The sequence below is a fragment of the Rhinolophus sinicus genome, chromosome X, assembly GCF_036562045.2.
Source record: "Rhinolophus sinicus isolate RSC01 chromosome X, ASM3656204v1, whole genome shotgun sequence".
Classification (NCBI taxonomy): Eukaryota; Metazoa; Chordata; class Mammalia; order Chiroptera; family Rhinolophidae; genus Rhinolophus; species Rhinolophus sinicus.
In genome coordinates, this window is record NC_133768.1 from 25,951,855 (window position 1) to 25,971,243 (window position 19,389).

The 19,389-nt window shown below is 35.1% G+C and overlaps 1 protein-coding gene across 8 annotated transcripts in view; it reads right to left on the reverse strand.

Moving 5' to 3' along the window:
• Positions 1-19,389, reverse strand: part of DMD (dystrophin) — a 2,125,071-nt gene that overhangs the window by 1,215,163 nt on the left and 890,519 nt on the right. For all 8 annotated transcript variants that reach the window (XM_074323908.1, XM_074323912.1, XM_074323913.1 and 5 more), the window contains exons 35-37: positions 10,954-11,133; positions 10,521-10,649; positions 8,742-8,912 (exon numbers count right to left, since the gene is read on the reverse strand). In XM_074323908.1, coding sequence (XP_074180009.1) covers positions 8,742-8,912; positions 10,521-10,649; positions 10,954-11,133 — 480 coding nt within the window. The remainder of the gene's footprint in view (positions 1-8,741; positions 8,913-10,520; positions 10,650-10,953; positions 11,134-19,389) is intronic.

The following is a 19,389-nucleotide window of genomic DNA, read 5'->3' on the forward strand; positions in this document are numbered from 1 at the left end:
CTGTTCAGACACAAGGAGCTGGGAAAATGTAATGCCTTCCTTAAGAGTCACCGGTTCACCGTTAGATCATGACAATTCTAATATGGAAGGCACTTTCCTGACCAGTTACATTTTACATATCATTCCATGGTCTTCACTGTCTTTCTACTTTGGAATTCTTATGAAATGTTATAAAAGAAATGCATTATAAGCAAGAATTCATAATTTAATAGTTCACTCTTGAGTCACCCAACTTTAAAACATATAAAGTATATAATATCTGCCTCTTCAATTCAGAATTATAAATTATTTAAAGTTGAAAGCAATGGTAGATAAATCATCTTAATTATTGTGTGAATTACTCCTATTGACTTTAAAGAAAATACATGACCACAGAAGAAGTAAAATCACAATTAAATCACAGTGTTAGCGCACAAAAGATAGGCTTTAGAATACACAGAGAATAGTCAAACAAAAGTTATAACGTCATAGGATGAAGTACAAACCAGGCATAGGTTCTGCACAATTTTTTACTTACCTTTTTATGTTAAGAGGTTTAGCATGACTGTGTACTCATACAAAATACAAGTAAAGTAAAACATAGGGAAGTTTAATAAAGAGATAGATAAACGGACACAAAAGAAAGAAGAGACAGAGAAACTGAGAAAGACAACACTTTTTTTTCCTTGATTTTTTAATGTTGTTTCAGATTGCTGAACAGCTATGAATTGTGCTTCGCTGTATGATTTAGGATTGATGAAGTTTAAGGCTTTGTTAAAGTTTTAGCATTAAAAGGTGACTTATATAACAAGTTAACAAACAATAACAGACTGATAAAAGCAAAATCAATTACAAATTGATTCATCGTATATTGGAAGCATTCAAAATTACTCAGATACACTTTATCATTTTAAAATGTAAGCTTTCTTTTGGTTAAATATTACTTCCAACGTGCATAGATACACTAACATAATAATGACTGTGTTTACACAGACAGTAAAGTAAACATTTGTTAATAAGGAATATGTAATCTCAGTAATCATGATAAATGGCCACTACATTCAAATTACACTAAAATCTAAATTAAAAATAAATAATCCAAGTGCTACAGACTGGTTTATAATAGTTTCAAATCAATCAGTCTCCTCTTTCCATTCTGCAGCTTTGAAAATTTATTTATTATTACAATATTGGTATAGAAAAAATAAAATAAGAAGAGTTCATGGAAACTGAAATGAATAAAGTTTCAAGGACCAGTAACATCCTATAATACAGAAAAGACATACCACTGATATGATATGAAGTTATTAAAATCAAAATATATGGAGAGGAAAGAAAACTTACAAAGATAAATAAGCATACTGAAAACATCTATCTAGAACAAAGATAATCAGAAAAGATAGTTTATAGATTTATTTATTAACTCATTTTAAATTCATTGAGAGCAAATGTCAAGAAATATAAGAAATGATACTTAAAAAGAAAACAGATTTAACTTGTAATAGTGACATTTCATTGGTTGCATTTTGATGTTAGTAACGTATCAGTTTATCTTTGATCCTCTGAGGATGAACATGTAAAAATGTGATAACTTCCCAAATTTGTGAGGCTACTTAAAGGACATTATCCAATACATGCTTATTGGTTTTGCATTGATGAGATTGATTCCATGCTCATACTTTTCAGAATTGAATACAAAATATATTGATTTGTTACAATATATACTGGTGGTTCAAATATCAGACCACTTTTCTTTTAAGTAGAACTTGAATATGTTTCTAATTCATGATTACATGAGTTTAGTAGTAGCAATGAAATAGGAGAGGAAAGGATTTAACTGTAAAATATAAAGGGACAAAGATGAATTAAAAGTGAAACAATATTTTGGACAACTATTTCTTTTCTTTTTTCTCTCTTTCTCCCTCCCTTCCTCCATTCCTCTCTCATTTCTGTTTTTGTTCAATTCTTTTGGTTTTTAATACAAAGAAGTGTACTGAAGTCACTGTGTTTTAAGTGAAATTAGACATGTTGGTCTGATGTATGCCAGACCAACAGATATCTGATGACATAAATAGAGGTAATAAAGTATGCAGAGTCCGCATGTTGGAATGGACAAAGCAATTGACCGGGATCTAACATCTTCTAACCAGGCTATCTAACTGTGAGAACTTGGGCAACTCACTAGCTCTCTCACAGCCCCCTATAAATATTTGAAAGTCTCTGGTTCAAGGAATGATTATTTTTGCATTGGTTGACTGGAGGAATAATTTTCCCTTTTAAAGGCTCCCAATCAGGAATCACTATATAGCTTTAATCATTTTAAATGTCATGCTAATAAGACTCAGTTAGTTCTAACAAATGTCATTGCTCACCGAACTCAATTAATATCTACTATGAAAATATTTTACAAAAAGGATTTGTTATCAAAGGTTCAACAGAATTAACCTTGTTATAGGGATAACAATTTCAAATGTGGGGAAAAAATGTTAATATAAAAATTCTGTTGCTAAGTCAATTTCATATTTATTTCAGTGAAATAAAATTAGCAGGGCATAATATTGCATAGTTTGAGTATTAATCTGTTATTACTTGAGGATTTTAGCTATAATTATTACACATTCAACACTCTAAAATTTATACAATACCTACAGATATTTACCCAACTGTTCATCTATGCTTTTTGTTATAATTTGTAGAAAATTTTACTAAAAAGTATATTTATATATCAAGATTAACTGTACCAATTAACGGATCCTGCTCTCTTCTATCAGAGAAAGTGTTAAATGATAAATAGACTATAAAAGGGAAAAAGATCAACATATTTATATTGATAAAGGTAATTGTTGAAAGTTAGGTTTTAATTAAAATTTTCAAATCCAATTAATCTTATTTTGACCTTCTAGGTCACATTGATAAAATGCATTGTTTCCCACTGATGTTTAGGAGAGTCAAGATACTTTTCTAAACTATTGTTAAAGTATTCACACATTACTTTTCAAAAGTAAAACCACTATTTAACATAGATTAGACCCAATCATGTGTTTTCTTTTTCCCTGATATATGTACTACAGTAAATGGGAAAGTCACTGGCTTTCTCATAGCTACATAAATATCTGAAGGTATCTGGTTCAAAAGATGATTTCCTTTTGATCTACTAACACTGACTGGTGGTCAAAATCTTGACAATAAAACTATGAATGTTTACATATATGATGCCAGATTGTCCAAATCTTAACAATTTTAAGACCTATACGGAAATTAAAATATGGTATATAATATCCAATGGCAAATAAATCTTAATAAAGAATTGAAGATATAGAAAACAAGTTCACCTTTCTTCTGGTCTGTACAAATTACAGAGCCAATAATTTACCATTTCAGTTCCACAGAAAAGTGAAGTTTTTCTAAATCTCTAGAAGAAAACACAATCAAACTAAGAAAATTATGTGTATAAGTTTCATAATATTTTGTAACAAAGTTATTGCCTATATTAATAGGATATAGCTAGAAAAAGACTGTTTAATTAACATTCTTTTGAAACTAAGTATTACAATGTGACAAATATATCTTGATGCATATTTTATTCTTGAAACTCAGATGCAGACTTTCATACTCAACTAGTCTTGAATCCTGAGCCATTTTTCAGTTTATCATCTTCTTCGGCCCCATATGTCATAATTGAACTCTAGGCTAGTTCTCAATGTCTCTAGACCAGGGGTTCTCAAAGTATGATCCCTAGATCATTAGCATCTATATCACCTGGAAACTTGCTAGAAATGTAAATGATCAGACCCCACCCAAGGCCTACTGAGTCATAATATGGGCGGGGGGGGGGGTTGCAATTTGTGTCTGACCAATTCCTCCACCCAGTACACAAAGGTTTGAGAGTCACTGCTCCAGACTGTCACTTATTTTCCATTCCCATAGATACCTGTTTATTTAAGGTACTCACTGTGTCTCATCTAGACTATTGTTATGGCTTCCAAATCAGTTTCTCTACTTCCCATCATTATTCAGTTGAATTCTCTTCACAACCACTGTTGGACTAATCTTTTGATAGTGCATGAAAAAAGCCATCAAGAACTCCTCATTGCCTACTGAATTAAGCATAAACTATTAGTCTGGCTGCCATGACCCCTCCACACTGTGTCTAATCATCCTTTTCAGGCCTATCATGCACAACTAAAGCTTCATGCTCCATGCTCTATATTCTGTAAGCAAACTGAACTTACTCTCCATTGAACACACTTGAGCTTTTTCATAGGTTTACCCGGAATTGTTATCTCCTCTGTGTTTCTAGAGTGGCTGCTAAATTCACTCAGCATACACTCATTCTCAGCCCATTATCCATGAACATATCTTGTTCTGCCATTAAACAGTAAGCTCCTTGCATCCATCACATCTTACCTTGTGATATAGGTACCACAGTACCCAACATTGTGACCTGAAATAGTACCGTAGTTGGTAAGAGTTCATTCGGATTGCTCCCTTTCCCCAACTTTTCCTTCATTAATTCTTTAAGCTCTAACTCAAATATCATCTCTCCCAAATTGCTGACTCCCTTCTCCATTTATCTTCTTAGAAGATGGAAAAAGTTAGAGCTGCCGTAAGCAACAGGACTAAGTAGTCAGTTTATTTTTGCCTTCCAGTATTCCTTTCTACATTTCTGTCCCCTATCACTTTCTTTTCCTGATAGTATCCCTTGCCCCACCACCATGCTGTGCCAACATGTTTAGATGGCCTAAATCAGAAGGAGTTGAGACATGGTGTCTTTCCCCATTGATTCCAGCGACTTTATCCAGGGTTCTGAAATGATCACTGATTAATTTTTATAATTCTGACCTCCCCATTAAAACTGCCATTTCTCAAACTGATTTCACATAGATTAGGAGAGATTAATCTTTCTCAATGCCATCAGATACTACAGATTCACCTAAATGAAATAGGAAGAGGTAGCACTTCATTTATTTTAAGGACAGTATTTGGGGCAAGCAGGACTTCCTTAAACTGGTCCTCTTGATAATCTGCAAACCTGGTCCTTGCAATGGAAATAGTAGATATGTATTCTTGGTCCCAGCCCATTCCCACAGAGGCCAGAAAGAAATCAGCTACTCCTCCATTTCTTTTCCCCATCAATTTCTGTTTCAACACTCAAAATTTGGCCATTCAAGTCTAATGTATATAATAATGGCAATAATTCTTGCTATTAAATAATGATATTTTACCATTTTATAGCTATATAATAATTAATAGATTTTATAATGTATGCTTTTACATATCTTATGTCATTTGGTTCTCAACACAGTCGAGGTTAAAATATGACAGGGATCATCTTACTACTTTTCTAGATCGAAATGAGGCTCTGAAAGGCAAAGGGTCATATCTAAGATCACACTCAAAGTAAATTTTTGTGCTTTGAAGAACTTTTTTCTTCTCACCATATTGCTCATTAATAGTTACAATTACCACTGCAGAGAGCTGCATCTGATGGACGAGTTCTCGGCCAATCAAATCCGAGGACCCCAATGCTCACTGCTTTCTGGATTTTGGAATTTCTTGTCATGGACAATCCTTGCAGGAGACAGAGACTTTGTATTCTCCACCATATAGTGAATGCAGGCATTGCTAGTGAGTTTTCAGAATAAATTTTTCCTCTATTGAACTGCTCTTTCTAGTTGACCTTTAAAAGGATCCCAAAATTAGTTCTTATACCAAGTCTATGTTCTACCCATATTCATCCCCAACCTACTTTTATTTGTTTAGCACCACAGGTTTTCTCCTAGGTTATCCTCCTGAGTGAAATCTACCCATAAACTCAACCATAAGAAGGTCATATTCCAACCCAATCTTACCTTGCAGAAGCCCTAATATTATAGGAACTTGACTTTTCAATCAAAGGACACCTCTGACAATTCTACTTCTTCCAGAATTACCCTACTCCATAAGCAAACACACATACAAGTCATTATTTAAATTCCTTATGGTGTCAACAAAAGATGACTGAACTAATTTTAGAACTATCAAGAACTAATCTAATTAGTTCTAATTTTAACTAGTCTAATCCAGAAATGTTACACCATGTTCTATAGACACAACTTGTAGCCCCTGAACCCCATCATAGGAAGGAGAAAGATAAAAGAGGCAGAAATCCCACCTTCCAGTAACTATTGTTACCCATTTTATACATTCTGTTCTAAATAACAACTCATTTTTTTGGAGGGGGGGAAAGTTCTCCTTTTAAAAACTACTAATCTAGTTCAATCCCCCTATCTTACAAACACTAAAATGAAATTTCAGAGAAATCACACACTCTGCCTAATGCTAACCAAGTTAACCCCAGAATTCAGTCTTCTATGTCCATTTCTCTTCTTACTATATGAAGTAGTTGCTGGGACTACCTCATAATTAATTGGACATCTCCATAAAGGTGTACTAATGTTATACACATTCTAGGATTGCAATAAATATTTAAGGCTGTGTTTGTAAACAGACATTTTTTAAGCAAGTATCATTTACATCTTTGTATAGTCCCACACTCATTAGCATAATGGATACTCACTATCACTAGTTGATCAAATGAATAAATAAGCAAAATGTCAGCTATACTTTATCTCCATGTTTTTGGTTTCATTGTGATGATACAACATAATTATCTCTTCAAAACCCCCAGACGGGGTCACTATTGCGTACCATCATCTTTATTAATTTAGAGAAAAATGAATACTTCAAAAATTAAAACTGCGATTGTCTTGTCAATTAATATGTAACTGAAAATATTGATTTAAAATCTCTTATGCCTTTCTTCAGTAAGGAAAACAAAAGAAGTGCATACAGTGACTGGCAAGAGGAAATATGTCTGAAAATATACTTATAAATTCGTGCAGAATATAGAAAGAAAATTCACAAACTTCTCCCAGCCATGTTAAGCCTGTCAACTTCTGTGGTGCAGGATGAATTCTCACTTTTTAATATCTATGAGTCACAATCTTGTGACATAATTTATCTCAATCTACTGTTGAAAGAATAAAGAAAATAATACCTCCATTTTCTCTTAAATATTCCATAGCTTAGTGACATACAGATATATGTATATATAATATATATTATTATATAATATATACATACAATATATATTTTATATATATATATATATATATATATAGAATACAACTTAGCAATGAACTATTAGCATTTCTTTTTTTAGATGAATGAAATAACCTTCAGTTGTTTAGATATTAGATACTCTAATGATATCTCCAGAAGTCAAACAATTGTCTTTTTAAACAGCAGGGTAAATACTTACAAAAATCAACTATGCTCTGAAAATAAAATTTCAGAGGCTGTCAGATATTTTTCAGGTGAAATTCACTTCCTTAAAATAATAAATGCATAGAACTAACTAGTTAACTTAAATATTACAAAGAAGAAGTAATGAAATAAAGTAAGCTAATACCTTTTTGTTTTGGGAAGGTGAGTTTCAAAGGGTAACTATGTTTCATGTGATTAAGTACTTACAATTTATATCACATATCTATATATTTTAGAAATTCTTTTAAATATGCACTATTATATTAACAGTGATACAGTGAATGCTTTAGAAAATGCAGCAATTATAAATCATGCTGTTACTAAGTGTCCATATTTATCAAAATAATTTTTAAAGGCATTCTCCTATTTTTCCAGGAATCAATACTTACCTGACAAATTACATCATATTTTCTCACAAATATTTCAATGTTTTTCTCATTTAAGATTATTACTAGCAATTATCTCTATATGTAAATACATACATTTCTTTTACATACATTTCTCTTTGTATTTGAAAGCATATCATATGTATTGAAAAATGTGTCAAACTACATTTTATAAATTTTGGAGCAATTCTTTGCATTCTGACATTTCCCCAAAGAGATATAGTTCTATAATACCGTATTTATATATAAATATTTGCATGCTACTTATTAGATATGATTTTGTCTTCATTAAATGTTACACAAATATAAAGGTTTATCATGCAAAAGTTCCATATCCCCTGGGTCTTCATTAAATTGAATAAATATAAAGAGACATAAAAAAAAGTTACAAAAATTAGGATTCATAAGCTTTGCAATCATTTGTTTTCATGGCTTGAGCATATCATTATAGCCTAATGGATTTTGTCATAGTTAAGTATTGGCAACTAGCAAGAGCAAGTTCAATACACACACATACACACAAGTGCACAGCCATTAAGGAGGTACAAACAACCTAGATCATGCAGGAGATATACAAGGCCTCATTTGGGAGATGTGATCCACATTATACACAAGCAATATTATATTTGGCAAAATACGTCAATAGCGTTTTCTTTAGAGGGATGTATTTTGTGCTTTTTGTTTTTGACCTGCAGCATGCTATTCGTTACTTCGCTGTAGGTTACCCCTGAAAGTACATATGTAAACCAGTGTAGAATGCAATTCTAGAATAGCTGTGGCATGAGAAAAAATGACAGAAAGGGAAAGAGGAAGGGGAGGGAGGGAGGGAGGAGGAGGGAGGAGGAGGGAGGGAGGAGGAGGGAGGAGGGAGGGGGAGGGGAGGGGGAGGGGGAGGGGGAGAGAGATATCCCACGAGATTCAGTGGTAAAATTTCCTTAAATACATTTTGGCCTTCGTTTTACTTTTGAAAACCTTGCTGTGGGGGTTGTGTGCCCCCTTCAGAGAACTGCGCAACCTTCGCAAGAGATCATTTATCACTAGTTTCCACCTTGGAGCAGGTCTTCCTACCTTTCCAGTCTTAATTCTCTGAGAAATGGCTGCAAATCGATGGTTGAGCTCTGAGATTTTGGGCTCTACTACTTTCCTGCAGTGGTCGCCACGGTTTGCAATCAAGTTTGCTGCTTGGTCACGCGTGGAGTCCACCTTTGGGCGCATGTCATTCATTTCAGCCTTTAGACGCTATATTCCGTGAGCAAGAGACAGGGCTTGAAGTTAGTAATTCAATGGAAGTTGCAGGACAGTGAGAGAGCGAGAGAGGGAGAGATAGCACATGCAGAGGAATACAGAGGGAGGAAAAATGCCAACTTCCATAAAATAGTGGAGTAAGAATGTGTGTGATCTCAGGAAACCAGTTGGCTGTCCTTCCTTAAGTTTGATCTGGGTTTATTTAAAGTATCTACTTAGTCTGAGGAAGGATACCGGATGTTTTCCTGACTTCCCTATGTCACCTGCAACAATCATCATATTTTATATTTAGTCTTATTTTACCTTTACTAAATTTCATAGCTGTGGAACAACAACCTTAATCTATGCTCAAGAAGGAAGGTAGCTGAAGAACAATTTTCTATTCCTTCCTGGTAGTTTCGCATTCCCTTTTGTTCATCATATTGAATGCCATGGGGGAAGAGGGATAGATTTTCTAACACATCCTGTGTCATAGACAGAGGGATTGCAGTAGGTTCTGCCTGGCACAAGTGGTTGGAGAGAGTGCAAGAAAAATAGTGCAGTTCCTATTATTCCAAGGACCTTGAAGTAATACCACCATTACATAGCATTCCTTAACTAACACATTAAGGGCAAAGGGTGAGCAAAATAAGGTACAGACAATCAGGTAAATACATTTTGGGGGCATAGTCTGAAATACATTTACAGATTTTCCTTCAAAATTGCAATCCTTGGAAAATATCAACTGCATAAAAAGAAATAAATAATTATATAGACAGAAACTATAATTGTTCATTGTTCTTCAAATAGTAACCCACTAGTCAAATAAAATTATTGAAAATTTCAGCAAAACAAAATAAGGAATCATTAATTTAAATGAGATTTGGTAAAATTCAATTCTTCTTACTTAATTGATACTGAGGGCATCAAATAGAGAGACTATAGCATCAGTAACATACATTTGCACATTATGCCTCTCATACCCCTTACAAGAGTCATTTTTTAAAATGATTAAGTTGCCCTTCCTTTGAAGAAGATGCCTTAGGATGCCCTAATAATTGGTTTCAACACAAAAAGAGAACAAAAAGCCATGTTTACTTTACATACAGTTAAAATTTTAAAAATCAGTTTTATATAAGCTCAGTATTGTTACTGATAAGATTTGGGCATTGCGTAGGCAAAATGTCCAGATGACTGGATTTCACGTGTTTAATCAGATGGGCTGTGAATGATGCCAGGAAACTGATCTTTGTGTCACATACAAGAACGTAGTGCTATTGTTAAAATGAGCAGAATTTGCAAGATGACACCAAAATAAATCCTGAAATCCCTTTCTCATCTGAGTTTAAGTTGCATGTAATTAGCTGAGAGGTAGATAGGGACAGATATCCAGATTACAGAACTCGTCAACATCATTAACTCCTATTTGAATTAAGAAAGTAGAGAGGGAAGGAGGGACAGCAGGGAGGAAGGGAAGGTGGGAGAGAGGGAGGGAGAGAAGAAGAAAGAGAGGCAGAATTTTTCACTCTTATTAAGAAGTCCTTGGTATCTTTTAGGACAAACATGATTGAGATAACTGTTGTGCAGTTTGAAAATTACTTTTTGTAGTATTTTATTTGCTACCTTAAGCATGTCTTCTTTTTGCTGGGGTTTCTTTTTCTCAGATTCATCCAAAAGTGCATCAGCATGAATGATCCAGTTTGTGATGTGATCCACATTCTGGTCAAAGGTTTCCATGTGTTTCTGGTATTCCTTAATTTTACAGAAACATACCGCGATGTATTACTGGTTAGATAATATCGTTTAAAAATGTGTCCTACTTTCTACAACTTTAGAAGACAAAAAACTCAGTATCATTCAAATTACTTTTAGGGGTAATGTCCATATGGAATAAAACACAAACATGGAAAGCATATTAAAATATGGATATTAAATTAAGATTCAGCATTTATGTAGAGTCGAGGAATTTATAGACACAAATATTATCATTGACTGCTTATGCATTTCCTTTCACATGATGGACAGGAGTTGAAAATCTTCCAGCCTCTTCTCTTACCAACAAAAGGTTTAACCACTCTTCTGCTCGGGAAGTGACAGCTATCCAGTTACTATTCAAAAGACTCAGTTTATCTTCCACCAAGATTTCCTTCTTGTCCAAAACCATTTTCAAGGCCTCTCCTAGCTCCGTGACACTCTTTAGGTGAACCTTCTGTTTTTCAATCTCCTTTTGAGTAGCCTGTGAATAGGATAGCATTTGAGGTTCAAGTGATATATGGTAGTCTTAAGGTTTAATGCTTTTGAAATATCTGTGTGTGGGCTTACTATCTTAAGATGAAACCTTCAACTATGTCTTTATGAATAATGAAAATCACACCAAGCACATTGTAGTTTCCTTACTGGGTATATATAAATATACATACATACATAAACATGATTAATTTCATATTTATTTATGATTGTACATATTTAATAAATATACATATTGTCAATCCAAATATATTTACATTTAGTTAATTTGTAAATGTATTGACTAAAGTCAGACTTTGGAAAACTCATCCACAAAACAAGTAACTGCTTTTAGAAAATTCACAAATTATTACATTCCTTATTTCTATAGCAGACATTTTTAGCTTTTGGGTGCCACAAATCTATTTGGTATCTGGTAAAAATTAAGGACATTTTCTCATAATAAAGTTTTTAAAAGCATAAAATTAAATCCACTGGATTTTAAATGAAACCAGTTGTACTGAAATACAATATATAAAATACATTTCTTAAATTTGTGAGATACTAATACATGTTATCTCTCCTAAAATATGTAACTACAATGATCTAGCATCAGCTCTTTAACTAGGATTAAACTAGTGATGAACATAACTGGTGTTTTGAAGTCATACAATGACTAGAATGTGATATAAATATGTACGTCATTTCAACTGTTGGTCAAGTCATAGAAACTGCTGATATTACTGGGGTTTGCAGCTCACATTCATAATTGATTGAAAAAATGCTTAATTTCAGTTAGAGGTCAATAAAAAGTAAAGAGGTAATATTAAAATCCACCTAAGAGAGCACTACCACTTCCTAAGATTTATTTTACAAAGCATAAAAACAAACATATTTAATATTAGAAATTAAGTGGAGAGCTGATGGAAAAAGTGATCCAGGTACAAACGTTTACTGTCAGCTCTACCTACAGCCTCTTCCTAATGATATGCCATGGTGACCACATGACCATCTTGCACTTCCTTTCCTCTAGCCCCAATCCCTCCTGTATCCACATAGAGCTGGTGGGTATTCACTGGGAGGTAAGCCAGAGCCCAACAGATCCTCTCTCACGAAACTGAACTGATAGGTACAGAGACTGTGATGACACACCAGCGGAGAAGTCATTTGGAAGTGGGAACTGATCTGGTCACTACAGCAAGCCAAAGCCATAGTAAAACAAAATCACTGGGTGGCAGCAATAATAAGAAAGTGGAGGGAGCCCACTTGCAAAGAGGTAAACAAAACATGCAGAGAGAGTAACGGAGGTGGTCCAAGTCAAGGAGAAAGAGATGGTCTCTATGAGGCCCACCTATATCTCATTTCCTACTCCTAGATGCTTTCAAGGTGTCTTTCCCCTCTTTAAAATATAACTAGTTTTGACAGCTGTCTTCCATTCCACACCAGCAGGTTCTAATCCATGTACCATCACGATATATACATTTTGTTTTGACCTTTGATATAAAATAAGCAGGAGGGATAAATGAGGTAAAAAGACTGCACAAAAGAATTTCTATACAAGAGACAATCACTGTTTCTCCAATTCTAAGATATTCTTTTTTTTTCTTTTTAATTATGTTGGTGCAAATGTAATTGAGGGTTAAGAAGTTAAAAATAATTGCTAAAAACACAATTACTGTTGCACCAACCTAATAAAATATATTGGGGTGACAATGGTTCGTAAAATTACATAGGTTTCAAGTGCACAACTCTGTAATACATCATCTACATATCATATTGTGTGTTCACCACCCAGAGTCAGTTCTTCTTCCATCACCATGGTAGAAGAAGGTAAGACATTCTATTTGTGTTTTTATTTTTCACTAAAGTAATTAATGTCAAATGAACTTATCAGCTACCACACAGAGAACTATTTGTAATGTGTGTGTCATCTGTTGTACAAGGTTGAGCTTAGCAATTCATAGAAAAAATTCCTTCACGTACCAATCATAAATGTTATTGAGCTCCTACTAAATGTCTCTATTGCAGCAGGGGCATGGCTGATTCCACTTAATGAAAAATATGAGAAATCCATCTTTTGGATGAAAACAGCCCCTCTGGAGTTTGACTTGTGAGTGGTCATGGGCTAGATTTCAGGCCTTTCACTCCCTTTGTCCGTACTGTTGTGTAGTACACAACCTTCACAACTATACATGACAGCCATTGTTCTAAGCACTGAGGACAAAATGATAGAGAAACAAAGACCGTATCCTTACAAAACTTATATCTGAGTATGATTTTTGTCAAAGATATGGAAATATATGCAAATGAGCATACCCTACTTCCTATATTTCAGACTGGTGGCGTGTCACTAGAGTTGATTTATTTGCAAAGGCAACACCACACAAAGTTGAATCTTAATTTATACTCGGATCACTAATTATCTCTTAAAATATCTTCATAAAGATGACACTATGTTTTAGCTTTGATATAACACGGTGTTGTCTACATAGACACATGTCTTTTCCATGCCAGGCAATGCAATTAAAGGCAATGGAAATTTCCAAATCTCAGAAGACACTGAAGAAGTTTTGAATTTAGGAAATATTGCTGCAACTAGTTCATGGGCCACAAACAACTATTGTGCACTAAACATCGGCCAAAATTCTCTAGCTAATTTTTCAGAGAAAATGTTTAATGTCCAATGAGTCCTCATTCACTTAGTGAGTACAATAAAGCAGGAAATGTGGGCTAATTTCTGGTACCATTTAAGGTTCCTCAATATTACAAGAAGATCAAACTCAAACAGGTTAAAATTATCACCACCAAAAATATGAGCTACAAAACAAAAAACAGTGGCCATCACGTTGGTTTATAACTACTACAGCCAAAAGTGATTCATGAGAAGATTTACACTCTGACTGTAAAAAGACCTAGCGTCGAACCTTTACATGTGGTATTCAAGAATAAACAGGTATTCAATCAGTTATATAAACACTATTTTTGGTTAAGAAAGATACTGTGGTAATTATATTCTTAACTTTTTAAGGAACCTCCACACTGCCTTTCAGAGTGGCTGCGCCAATCTGCATTCCCAACAACAGTGTGTGAGGGTTCCTTTTTTTCCACCGCCTCTCTAACACTTGTTATTATTTGTCTTGTTGATGATAGCCATTCTAACTCATATGACGTGATATCTCATAGTGGTTTTTATTTGCATTTCTCTGATGATTAGTGACGTTGAGCAATTAAGAACAGAATTTGCGGGGCCAGCCCGGTGGCTCAGGTGGTTAGAGCTTCGTGTTCCTAACTCCGAAGGCTGCCGGTTCGATTCCCACATGGTCCAGTGGGCTCTCAACCACAAGGTTGCCGGCTCAACTCCTCGAGTCCTGCAAGGGATGGTGGGCTCTGCCCCTAAGACTGAACATGGCACCTTGAGCTGAGCTGCCTCCGGGATGGCTCAGATGGTTGGAGAGAGCTCTCAACCCAAAGGTTGCCAGTTCGATTCCTCGACTCCCACAAGGGATGGTGGACAGCGCCCTCTGTAACTAAGATTAAACACAGCACCTTGATCTGAGCTGCCACTGAGCTCCCGGATGGCTCAGTTGGTTGGAGCGCATCTTCTCAACCACAAGGTTGCTGGTTCGACTCCCGCAAGGGATGGTGGGCTGCGCCCCCTGCAACTAGCAACAGCAACTGGACCTGGAGCTGAGCTGTGCCTTCCACAACTAAGACTGAAAGGATAACAACTTGAAGCTGAACGGCACCCTTCACAACTAAGATTGACACACTGTTCCCCAATAAAGTCCTGTTCCCCTTCCCCAATAAAAAAAAATATCTTAAAAAAAGGAATAGAATTAGCATATGACCCAGCACTGCCTCTCCTGGGTATGTACCCCCCAAAAATCTGAAAACATTTATCTGTAAAGATATATGTGCTACGATGTTCATTGTAGCTTTTTTTTACGATGGCCAAGACATGGAAACAACCAGTGTCCTTCGATACATGATTGGATGAAGAAGATGTGGTCTATATACACAATAGAATACTACTCTGCCATAACAAAAGATGAAATAGTGCCCTTTGCAACAGCATGGATGGATATTGAGATTATGATGCTAAGTGAAATAAGTCAGACAGAAAAAGTCGAGAACAATATGATTTCACTGATATGTGGGATATAAAACTGAAAGCAACAAGACAAACTCATAGACACAGACAACAGTTTAGTGGTGACCAGAGGGTAAGTGGGGTGGGGGTGGGAGATGAGGGTAAATGAGGTCAAATATATGGTGATGGAAGGAGAACTGACTCTGGGTGGTGAGCACACAATGTGATATATAGATGATGTATTACAGAATTGTACACCTGAAACCTATGTATCTTTACTAACCATTGTCACCCCAATAAACTTTAACTTTTAAAAAAAAGAAAGATACTGTGCTCATTTCATGGATTTTTAATTTTTCCCCACAGAAGTATTTTAATTAAAGATGTGACTTGCAACTCTTAGCCTTCAAATAATATGCTGATCTTGCTTTCTGTAGAACTTAAATTTCAATTAGTCAGTGTGCATCAGGTGATCGGTACCCACTCTGTACTGTGCCATTCACTGCCAGAGACAATCAAGAAGGCAGTCTTTGCACACCCTGCTCGAGCTTACCTACAGTGCAGCTGCAGAGAAAAGCTGAAATGCAACCAAATGTGATATCGTATTAGAAATACATAATCTTTGGGAAAAGATGAGTCATGGCTGGGGGAAGCATGAATGGCTTCCAAAGAGAGGCGATACTTGAAACTGGAGTTTATCATAAAGGATTGGATGGTTTGGCTTGAGGAAAGACAAAGTACAAAATGATTAGAGTGTGAAGGCTGGAATCAAAAGCCACCAAAAGGGGAATATGGGCTACTTATTGGAAACTAAAAAGCAACATTATATGATGTCAAGGAGCCATTTCCCCTTGTTTGAGTATTTTGCCAGAACAGAAGCACGTTTACACTTGCATGTGTTTTGAGAACTGAATTACTGGATTGAACTACACACAGCCATGGCTGTGATCATGCTCTGTGTACCCTTACTCATTCCTCACTAAGGGAGGCAGCGTGATTTCTGGGGTTGGTAAGATGGGAAGAAAGAACTGAAAATACACTTCCTCCTCTTAAAAGGCATCCAATCCTCAGCACGCATGCTTTCTTCTGCTGACTTGTGGGGTGAGGGGTGGAGAGTGTGCTGGAAGGTCTACCCTTCTGAATGGGCAAGTTCCAATTCAATAATTACACTGAATAAGTTGTAATTCAGCTCCTTTATCTTTGTCAAACATGCAGTAATGTGACAGCTTCTAGGGTTGATTTTAAGGCTGAATAAGAAGCAAAATTATGCACACTCAGTTTTATTTTGACCTATGACACGATCATAAATCCAATTTCAGGAGTTTCAACAGCAGCAGTATATAATATGCACTATATACCAGACATGGGGTTTTTATGACATAGGAAAACATGTCCAATAAGAGAACTCAATTTAAATATAAAATGCCATAAAATCTAACATTTGATAGCTCCAAAATAAATGTTCAAAATATCAAACACTAACTTCCATGATTTCGAAGAAACGGATTTGCTGTCTAGTTCTTTCTGGGCACAGCAATTTTTAAATGCTACTCTAATGTCCTTTAAAAAAAAATGAGTAGCATAGGTTAATTTCTCCTAATGAAGACACTGAAGTGTTCATCGGAAGGATGGAAAATACATTGTGATTCATTCTTCATATCTAGAAGTGAAATCACGTGAGGTTCAGGATTCAGCCATCAACTTATCTCATTTCATCAATGCGGTAGCAGGTTGAGAAAACCTGTTCTGTTGGTCTCCGGGGATATCATCATGTGGTGAAAACGTTTTAATTTTATTTAAAGGTAAAATTGCAAAAAAAGTGTTGGATTAATTGTCTGGTCCCATAGGAACCTATCCACAGTTGCTTTTATTTTCATTTCATTTTATTGATTTTATTTTATTTTATTTTTAAGCAACAGGGGAAGAGAAACATAACCGACTTGGGCTGGACCTTCTCTCCCATCCATTTCACATTTTCAGAGTTCCAATGCCCTCCACAAGTTTTCCTGTAATTTCACAGGGACTTAGGGTCTTAAGGTAACTTCTCTATCTGATTCCCTATTATCCCCACTTCCCTTTTTTTAATCCCTTAAGTGTCTTCTCCACCACATATTCTATCTTCACTCAGCCCCCACATTTAGTCCAACGTGCCATAACACCATTTCTGTATATATTCTCCCCCTTTACTAGCATGCCACTAAATTCCTATTTATTTTAGCTCTTTCTTGATCTCTTGTGCAAGTTCCCTCTAATATAGGTGAAGGGTTAGCTAATATATCCATAAAGGTATTTTAAAAATGTTCCCCAGAGGGTAAGGGGGGAAGAAGGTGGTAGAAGAGGGTAAAGGGGATCAAATACATGGTGATGGAAGGAGAACTGACTCTGGGTGGTGAACACACAATGGGATTCATAGATGATGTATTACAGAATTGTACATCTGAAATCTATGTAATTTTAATAACAAATGTCAGCCCATAAATTTAACAAAAAATTGAAAAAGGTGACTAAAGACATAAAAATAAATAAAATAAATAAAAGGTCCCCCACCCCAGTGAATTCTGCCTTTAGTCAGTCTGCAAAAATATTATACCATTTCTGGTCATCAGGAATGGGAGAGCTCTTTCACCTTTAGCTACAAAATATATTCATGGGGAATAATGAACAAATTACCACATTACTGCAATTCTAAGATGCGCATTTGTCACATCTTAAGGTTTCTGAAACTGAGATAAAACACAATTTATATTTACGTTTCAGGTGGTGGTGTTGTTTTTGTGATCTACAACAGCTGTAATTAAATCAATGGTGCATCATACTATATGTCCTAAATGTGATAAAATATGATATTAATTGTTTTTTCAGGTCCCTACATTACTCTTGTCATGGCTAGAGGTTTAGAACATATTTTATTATTAGGCTAATGTGACGGAATAATATAATGATAAATTCACAAAGAACATAAAACATTAAGTAGTGGATTTTATAGCAATGTGTACTGACTTTTTATTAATAATGTATTGTCTATTAAGGAAGAATTGTATGAAAGCAGAATGTGCAGAACAGAAATTAGAGCTATAACTATAATGACAGTGACTAGTGACTCCGATGGCATTTAACAGATGTTCTATTTTCTAAGTAACAGCTGCTTGATGCATTCATTGTACCAAGTTAATGATCTGCTAGTGTTATTTCACTTCACAGATAAATTACTGTGCTCTCTTTAAAAAAAAGATATATAATTTTTCATGGGAATGATAGTGTAACAGACTTTAGAAATAAGTAATAGTTCTCATGCTTTTATGGCTAAGAGAAGTGATGAGTTGAGGCAATTATCCAGATAATCTAGGACCAGAGGCCAGATTTCTTTAAACTGTGTAAGGTGACTAAAAAAATATAGGACATGGTTGGCTGAACTGAATGTAGATCTTTTAAGACTGCTTGTATTGCATTAGGGAGTGGTTTTCAAACTTTAGCGAATATTAGAGACACTGGCCACACTCAGGCTAATTCAATCAGAATTTCTGGGTTGGTCCCCAGGCACTGGTAGTCTTTTCAAGTTCCCCGGTGATTTCAATGTGCAACCAATGCCGAGAACCACTGGCAAACAGAATGACACATTCTGTCACAAGATTTTACTGGGTGATTGTCATTACGTTTCAGGACTGAAGTGACAGCAGAAGGGCAACTGAGGAAACGTATCATTGTTCTTCCTAATGTTGAATATGATAAAAATTCATTCCTGAAATAAATGTGATGATCACAATGACTTGTTCCATAAGTGGCTAGACATCAATTATTTTGTATTATTTAACATCCTCCATTAATGCATCATTTCTGTGTGTGTTTGATTCTCTCAGGCAACTCTTGGTATCTCAAGATTACTGTTATAAAAAATCTAATGGTCAATTTATGAAAACTGGCAGATATGAGCTATCCAAGAAGCTGATGTATTTAAACTATTATAGGACCAAAATTATTTTTCCAGGAAATTATATTTGACCATTTTAATTTTTAGATAACACTGTGGATATTAAAGGGCTTTAATGTAGCTGAATTAGTTTTTGACTGCTGAAACTAAATTAGGAGTAAATGAAACCTGTTAGAGGTAAAATCAGAAAAATCACATAGATTAAACTTTGTTGAAACATACATTTTCCAAATATAATGGTCACTGGA